The 8,816-nt window shown below is 42.9% G+C and overlaps 1 protein-coding gene across 1 annotated transcript; it reads right to left on the minus strand.

Annotated features, from left to right (window-relative positions):
- Positions 1-250: 250 nt before the first annotated feature.
- dync2i1 (dynein 2 intermediate chain 1) lies at positions 251-8,524 on the minus strand. The gene is made up of 23 exons (XM_076080709.1): positions 8,434-8,524; positions 8,292-8,345; positions 7,533-8,193; positions 7,378-7,445; positions 6,971-7,198; positions 6,697-6,747; positions 6,578-6,583; positions 6,226-6,457; positions 5,970-6,078; positions 5,731-5,860; positions 5,529-5,640; positions 5,350-5,438; positions 5,116-5,245; positions 4,835-5,007; positions 4,410-4,572; positions 3,385-3,498; positions 3,191-3,252; positions 2,391-2,442; positions 2,183-2,243; positions 1,808-1,907; positions 1,598-1,729; positions 859-1,082; positions 251-773 (listed from the first exon to the last, which is right to left on the minus strand). Exons 1-23 carry the CDS (start codon positions 8,446-8,448, stop codon positions 602-604), a joined length of 3,138 nt encoding a protein of 1,045 aa, XP_075936824.1. The 5' UTR covers positions 8,449-8,524; the 3' UTR covers positions 251-601.
- Positions 8,525-8,816: the final 292 nt, after the last annotated feature.

Genomic DNA, 8,816 nt, shown 5'->3' on the forward strand with positions numbered 1-8,816 from the left:
CTCATCAAAAGTTGTTTGTTGAAATCTTGAAGATATGTTTTTCACAGAACAAAGACCTTCATGTTGGGAAATATAATACAATATATAAGACAATATAACGGTTAAAAATTTCAAATAATGAAAACGAGAGTTGACTTTTCGAGACTTGTTTGTTGGGTGAAATTTCTAAAATCTATGGCCCTGGTTAAACATATTGAAACTAGGGTCAGGTGAGTAACATAAAAATTCCCATAGAATAAAATAACTCAACTACAGATAGTCCGTTTATTATATAAAAATCAAAGTTGTTAATCACGTACCAATATTTTACATTAATCAAACAGTATAAATATTTACATCAGCAAACATTTACATCATATGTTTCTTATAATGTATTTATGGAGGATATTAAATGGTATCGTGCCCCCTGTAGAGGACCTTTTCATAGCTATGTTCATGTAACTCTTTCAGCGATATGGGAAAAACTTAACACACAAATCAAATTTGAAAATGACATAGTATACAAAGTGACTGTAACCAAAACAGATTCATAAATTGATCCAGAGTTTTAAAATTAGCACAAACACATCAGTCCAAATGCAGCCATACTAGATGCGGTGTTTCAGAAAGCTTCAGCCATCATACTCTCCAACTTCTCCTCTTCCACAGTATTGGGCACAGTAAAATGTCTTGTGAAATACTGCACTTCTATCTTTCCTGACTCGTGTGCAAGTGCGATTCCTGAATATGTGTTTTGTTGTCCTGAGTCTCCAAACACAGCCATGGCTGTCACCCTGAGGGGAGAGCAGAAAATGAGCACCACATAGCAATATATCAAATCACTCGTAACCATCAACCCTCATGTCCGTCTGCCGTTACCTGTCCGACTCCATCCTTTCGGTGACCACAGGCTCTGCGTCGTTTTTCAGCAGGTCCCATATGTGGAGGGTCGAGGCTGCGTCGAGCACACAGAAGACTGTAGGTCTGGTTTGGGCCCACTGCAGCGAGACCACCGGTTCACCAGCTGTGCCGTTCTTCCACTCTGCCACAGGATGCTCATGGCTGACGTCATGCAGCCTGATGCTGCCGTCCCCACAACCCACCTGGAATAAGGATGCGGAAAACTATTATTGTGTTTTACTTTTGTACACATTCTGAAAAAAACATCTTAGAATTGCGATATGATTTGGGGTATTAGCGGGAATGATCATTTTTACATCATTATTAAACATATAAAATCATTATGGTGTGATTTTTTGCGGGGATCTGTACCAAACTGTAGCATATGATCTCTGCAGCACAATATTTAATTTAAAATGGTATTTTGACAAACATTTTGCCTTTAACAGATATTGCACCTTCTGTGATTTGAAATTTGCTATTGGCCATATATGAACTTCAATAACATTTTGATTAATTATGCAGCCATTAGAAAGGCCCCCTGAAATATGAGAGCAGTTTTCATGCTTTTGTGCAAAGCATTCAATCTTTGCAGGCCACTGTTGTGTAGCCGCTGCTTCTGTACTTGAACACTTCTACGGATGTAAAAAATATCACATTATCTAATTTGGGGGGGGGAGAAAAGACATGAATAGTCCTCAAAAAATGTGATTCTCACCAAGAACAAGTGTTGCCTGAATGGAGAAAAGTGGATAGAGGTGACATCAATAGGTCGGACTCCGGCCTCCTGAAACCTGTAACACTTTGGTGGGGCCTTTAAACCGTGACTTGTCTCATGATTGACCAGACCCTAGAAAGAAAAAGAATATTAATGCCACAAAATTACACAGTAAGGACATAATGCTACGGCAGACGAGATGATGCTCACCATATTGGTGCCGATGAAGAAATGATTGGAGTCTGTTGGAAGGAATTTCAAAAGAAGCGTCTGTAACGGCCCTGTTTTTGCTGCATCTCGTGGCGATACCCTGTGAACCAGACCAGAGGTCTAACGTTACCACATTCCCAGCCAAAAACAACCTGTGCAACAGTGGAACACGGCCCTTCATCGTATTCAACACTGCACGTATGTGCTCCGATCAAATGTGGAGGTGACAAAAACACCAGCCCACAGTACACAACTAACAACATCGTATGACCCCGACGGAGCAGCTGTGTTCCCCCGGGCAAAGACATTGTGGGGTATTTTGAGCAGGTGGTCGGCAGTGATGGATGGTCATCACAAGATATTTATCAATCTCACCTCTCAGCAGTGAGGAGGTGAGAGCTGTGAAGTAACTTCACTCTGCCGCCAGGCCGGAGCCCTGCATGGGAAAACATCGAGAGAGAGAGAGAGAGAGAGAGAGAGTTAGAGTGAGAGAGAGAGAGGCTGAAGCTTGTGCCAGCATGTGTGAGAAAGATGAGAATGTTCGTGGAAAGAGAGGGAGCGTTCTAAAACGGGCCCGTCTTACCTAGATCAGTTGGAGAGCCTGCCTCGTTGGCTTTTGGGAGTTCCACTACCACCTAAAGGACACAGAGAGGAAATCATGCAAGTCCATCATGGCATGACTCTGCTCTTTGTTTCCCCCTATTTAAGCTATAATCATGCTGAAAGTCTTGGAACTACAGTTCTCCTAATTTTGAGGATGTGAATGGGTTAAAGAAAGGATGGGGTCAATGAGGCAGCTGTGGGTTTACAACGTTTTTTTAAAGCCTGTATTTGTTTACAAACTGGCTCCATCAAAAGTATGACGAATTATCTATTTGCAGTTTGGGTTTGTAACGTACTCATGAATGTACAGAACTATCAATAGATGTATTTGATGCTGGACATTTTTTTTTTCCAAGGAGATTTAGGGTAATTTATTAATATGAAATAAATCAGAGAAAATAATATCCTCAGGAAATGTAAGTCTAAAATCTGAATCTAAAAGTATGTGTATCACGTCTGTGTGTTTGGATTTGACAGCGTAATGACTCTGAGAAGGAGTCGTATTTTTGCGTCGCCATCAGGAATGAACAGTTTCCTTAATTGCCTCCATTAGCTGCGAGCCACCGGTGCTGCAACTGCTGACCCTGTTATAATACCTAACCCCCCCGTTGTTTTTACACCAACATGCACCTGTCCTTTACACCTCACCTGTATCTTCGCCCTCGCATCTCTCCCTCCATGCCACCCCTTCAACTCTCCCGTGGCGAGGAGCGCCTCTCAGTTAGAAAACCTCCGGCGTGACGAAAAAATTAAAATGATCTACTTTGTTGCCCGACTTACCCAGAAATTCAAAACCCCCATTTCATCCAGAGAAGCCAGCTGGAATGACAATCCCGACGACTCTGGATTACGAAACAGAACAACAATTAAACTAGAAGCCATCTGTGAATGGCATAAACACATGGCGGCGTGTTTATGAAACGATACACAAGATCTTCAATCGATGTGTTGACCGCCCCGATACCATTCCATACCTTCCTCGGATGCCAAAAGGGGGACCTCTGGCCTCAGCCCCCCCGGTGCAGTGGAGGGGACAACTTCTACAGATGTCACAGATGAGACATGGCTCGAGGCGGCCATCACTGCATCTGTGTTGACAAGGTGACGAAAGAGAGGACGTGAGCGGACACTGAAGGAGCATGAAGTATGAAGTGTTACGTAATAAAAGGAGCCTCTGAACTTTACGTGACAAAAAGGGCAGAGGCAGTCCTGGATCACTGGTTACAGTAATTAAGGATGTTTGCTACTTATTGCCTGCTGACAGTCGTCTCCTTTGCAGAGAGACAAATACACATCATCAAAGATGGCTGAGCGAAAGATCAAGGGGCTTAATATTCTTAAAATAAAGGCAGACGAAAAAAGCTCAGTAGACACATGCTCGGTGCAGGGTTGCGGATTAGCACGACCGATGACATGGTATATTAATAGGCTTAAAAGGCAATACAAATAAATAGATTTATTTGTATTTATTTTTGCATATATTGTTAAATAGGTGAACAATATGACCAGGGATGTGATAGTTAAATTAATTACTTAATTCTTCTGTACATTTATCCATCCATTTGATGCTGCTTATCCAGAAATGAATGTTATTTACCACTGGCGAGTACTGACAAAAATGTGACATAAATATCAATCACTTCATGCACTCGGTAGGTAATTCTAGGCCTCATCATACCTACTGGCTTTAAGTGATATTTTGCATACTAGTACGACTGTGAGTCAGGTATTAAATTACATTCTATGTGGTATTAAAAATGTCTTTAAGTGTATTTGGTGAACCCTGCAGAAACCCTGTGGAAAGCCCCCCTTCTTTATATAATGACACGATGTGATGTATAGTAGAGTAAGTAGAAGGAAAAGACACAAAAAGTGTCATCAAAACACAGGAAAATATTAATATGGTATGAGTGAAATTGTCACATTTTCTGGAAAATCTCGGTTTTAAACTCTGTAGAACGAATAGGATTTCAGGATGTAATGCTCATCTGTAACATACCAGTGGAGAAGGTAGGCTGTCGGAAAGTCCATTCATCCTCCCCTATCGTCAGGCGGTAATGGTCACTAGCGTGCTCCCTCAGGTCCCACAGCACCACGGAGCCAACTGATGTGCCTGCAAACACCAATATGGCCTTTCCAGGGCTGAAGCAGCAACACTGCACCTGCAGCAGTGAACATTAAAAAGGGTTACTGGGCGTTTCTGTGGTTGTTAGACGTGAGGTGACTATGCTTCCCTTCTGTGAGTTATTGGCACATTTGATTTCAGGACACTACATTGGTTTTGGTGCATGTTGCAAATTAAGTCTGTCATATCTATATAATAAAATATGGAGAATATAACTGCAATTGTAATTGTTATTTATTTTAAAAGAAAGCAGAGCAACAAGGCCTGCTGATCAAATATCCATGGTGATTTTACTTCACCTCAGATTCATAGACGAGGACTTTTTGAGGTCTGGACGGCTCCCAGATGTTCCAGATGCAGATGATAGTGCTGCTGTCTAGACGCACAGCGCTGGGCTTAGTTGTCGGGCTGTGGACTGACATCATGGTGTGCCTCTGGACCTGAGAGAAGTGCACCAGGCTGATGCGGCGACCTGCAATTGACCATTAAATCAAAAAATGGTGCAATCCGTGGGAAGAGCTACCTGAGATGTGTAATGACGTGCATGTTCTAGTTTAATCTCTCTGGTTGTGGTGCGTACCATAAAGAAAAGACAAATTAGTGTTGAGCTGTAAACTTCCATCGCTGAAAGACGGCGTGTCTGTTTGAGACCTCAGCTTCCTCAGGGATTTCCTCTCAGCTCGATCCTCTTCCAACAGGACAACCATGACCTTGATTCAGTCACAAAAAAAACAACAGATGTTAGTTTTGGAGACAAAAAAAACCTTCATGTAGGAAGTCAAAAAAGTGTTTCATTTTGAGTAAAAAAGACAACCTGAGAGGCTGAGCGCAGAAACGCTGTCAGACGCTGCGAATCAAAGCTCATTTCACTTTTGTTTCGTGCTTCGTGGGAGAGGTTTGGATCTGTCAGCAAAAAGAAAAACACAGTTATTGACTTCTACATCGAAACACCGAGTCCATCAGAGGAAATCTGTTTAACAAGCCTTCCCTCACCCCCACAGGCTCCATTGTGCTCTGGAGGATGCTGCGTCCACTTCTCACACACCTCGATCTCCTCCGTCTGGATGTCTCTGTCGGAATTATCCTCATTACACTGGACGTAAGCCTGGCAAGCAGGAAGTCATTCAAATCACAATTTTGTATTCTTTTTTTTATTTAAATAATTTGTGTCAAGTAAGAAAGAGCAAATACTAACCTGCTTAGTGTTTGCAGTTCCAAAGGTTCTGATATACATGTCATATTCATTCACTGGTGGCAGATCCAAAAGAGAGACTGTCATTGAGAAATCCAGATCAATCAGGCGAAGAAGCTCTGTACTGCGTTTCCTGAAAAAAGTACACGTTGAAGGTAGAATTAAAGACCACACACACACACACACACACACTGTACTAGAGAAATCATATTACAAACCATTCAACATGAATATGTTCTTACTTCTGCTTTGTGGAAACTTTCTTGCTGACTTCACGCTGCTTTGCGGCTACAAAGTCGATAAACTTCCCGCGCTGGGAGGCTCTACTCTGGCTCTGGCTCTTTTCTGATCCTATTAAAAGAGCAGCAAAGATGCCTTACGTCCCCTATAATGCTGCAGACATTAACTGTCTTCTGATCAGAGGACAAACAAATCTGCGTACACTGTAGCATACAATAACACCAAGTGCGTTAGTTAAAGCGGAAGAAAGAACTGCACCTCTGGACCATTTAGGCGTTTCTTCCTCCTCTCTGCTCGTAGCTTGTCTGGACTGAGCCGTCCCGACTCTCTCGTTCTCTTCATCCATGGCTCGCTGAATTGCTTCAATTTCCTTCTTCCTTTGTGGCGAAAGCTCCTCCCTCTCTTCACCCACCTCTGGATGCTGTGGCTCCCTCTCGTCCTCGCCTTCACCTACGCTCGCATCCATCTCCTCAAAATCCTCCTCATATTCCTTTCAACAGAGAAATCCCATCATTTATGCACCAAAATAAAAAAATAACCAAGAAGCTGCTAGCAGAAACATCTTATGAGAATGCAGATGGATGCACTCGTAAAAGCTGTGAATACTCACCAGTTTCTTTGAGCGTAAATTGATTACAGCATGCAAAAGTAACACAAGAATGAGTCAATGAATGCAAAAATAACATTTAAACGTGATGAATTTGGTTCTACCGTATGTAGTCTTTTTACCTCAAAGTCATCTTCATATTCCTGGTCAGCCAAATCTTCATCATTGGCAACCTGCTGACGTGAGATAAATGCATGAAGTAGAAAATACTTAAATAAGTGTGCAGAGCAGAAAGTCTTTGTGATGATGCAGCGCGACAGTGAAACTGAAGCTGAAAGTGCTGTAGAGGAACGAGAGTGCACTGCATGCAATACAGACAGTGTATAATATACACTTATGGGCACACACACACAGACACACACACACAGACACACACACACACACACACACACACACCTCGGTTTTAGTCTCCTGCTTATGACTTTTGTCAGATGCTGATTTCTTGGAGCTGGTCCCGTCTCTGTGAGGATCTCTTTCCGGTTCCTCCTCCTCTCTTTGCCTTCTCTCTTTGTGTTTGTCCCGTTCCGCTCGCTCTGCGTCACCGCGATGACGCCTGACCTCTTCACCCGGACCCTTCAAGTCTCGACGCTCCCCGGATTCGCTGTCATGCTTCCGCTTTTCATCCTGGAGAACAGCAAAAAATCCACACATAGCAAAAAAACGATTTGACCGAAAGGAGCAACTTTAACCCTCACAAGTCACAAGTGGAATGCTCTGGAGTTGTGGGACACAGGCAGAATGTTAATGGATTTATTCCAAATGCAAAACAGTGATGAACAATCAGTATATCTACAGATGCTTACATGATATCCTCTCTCTCTGTGTCTCCTTTCCTTCTCCTCTTTATGTCTTCTCTGTTCTTCTTTGGGCTCTGAAATCAGAAACACATCAATGCTCACCCCAAATGGAAACTATGATCCTGTGAATATGGCTAAGTGTGCCCACGTCGTGGCCTCACCTCTTTCGTCCTTCACTTCCGAATGCTTTCTGTCTCCGTGTCTCTCTTGTCTTTCTTTGTCGTTCCTCTTGTCTTCATACTCGTCTTTGTGTCGCTCTCTCTCTCGATGCCGCACTCTCTTTTCGCTTTCGTGCTTTTCCATCCGATCTTTTTCTCCTTCTCCACCCCGTCTCTCCCTCTCAGCTCTGTGCTCCCTGTCCCGCTCTTCTCTCCGTCTTTCCTTTTCTCTCTCTTCCCTTCCTTTGTCCCTGTCCTCCTCATTGCGTCTCTCTTTATCCCTTTCCCTCACTTTCTCCTTATCTCTATGTCTTTCCTTGTCCTTCTCTCTCTCGTGCTTGTCCTCTCTATCTCGCCTCTTGTAATCGTCATCGTACCTCTTCCCATCTACCAGCTTGTCTCTTTCCCTTCTCCTCTCCCTGTCATCCTTTCTATCCTTTTCCTTATCGCCTCTCCTATCCCGTGAGCCCTCTTTTCGTCGATCTGAATGTCTGTCTTTTTCATCTTCATCTCTTCTCTCCCTTGTAACCTCCCTGGGCTTGTCTCTCTCTCGTCTGGACTCCTTCTCTGGGTCCCTGTGGCGTCTCTCGATGGATTCCCCACCACGGGGCTTTCTCTCATTGTCATCTCGCCTCCTGACATTGTCATCACCACGTTCCTCCTCCTAAAAAAAAGAGAAAATAAAACCATGTAGTTTGGATGTTATTTTGTCAACTGATATAAATCAAGCTGGAATACTGACCTAAACTCCCAAAAACTTACCCTGATGTGTCTTCTCAGGTCAGCTGGTCTCCATGTGTCTTCCTTGGTTAATTTCTAAATAAATATTGTTCGATGTTCACTAGATGGGAATATCAACGTTCATTCAAACACAACACATCAATATCAAAGATAAAGCACTTACCTTGTCGCTATGCATGTTCTCATCTGTGTTTTTTACTTTTGAAGTCTTTTAAACGCCGAAAATCAACTCATATTTTGGTAATGACGCCGCCATGATGGCAAACCTCTGTGTGCGCATGCGCATTTAGTCGAAACCAAGGAGCTCGCGTCACTTCGGCTTGACAACAGGCTTCTTAATCACCGGCAGAGAAGTTACCGGAATAAACAGCAGTTGCCATGGCAGCGGCCAATGACTTTATGTATTTTTGACAAACCGTATTGAAACGTTGTCGTTTAAGTGATTATAATGATGTACAGTAATACAAATGACACCTCTATTTGTGTTTGGGTTCATTTCGATGCTTGCTGTTGTAAAACTCGTCTGTTGATCGATTTTTCTGTGTT

The sequence above is a fragment of the Anarhichas minor genome, unplaced genomic scaffold (genome assembly GCF_050575085.1).
Source record: "Anarhichas minor isolate MPS153535 unplaced genomic scaffold, ASM5057508v1 ptg000074l, whole genome shotgun sequence".
NCBI lineage: Eukaryota > Metazoa > Chordata > Actinopteri > Perciformes > Anarhichadidae > Anarhichas > Anarhichas minor.

What these genes read in the sequence shown, in the direction of transcription:
- dync2i1 (XM_076080709.1), bottom strand. An exon ending in GAACTGCAAACACTAAGCAG is followed by an intron (nt 5,641 to 5,730) that starts GTTAGTATTTGC and finishes CCTGCTTGCCAG; the next exon opens with GCTTACGTCCAGTGTAATGA. An exon ending in TGGGGGTTTTGAATTTCTGG is followed by an intron (nt 2,443 to 3,190) that starts GTAAGTCGGGCA and finishes TGTGTCCTTTAG; the next exon opens with GTGGTAGTGGAACTCCCAAA.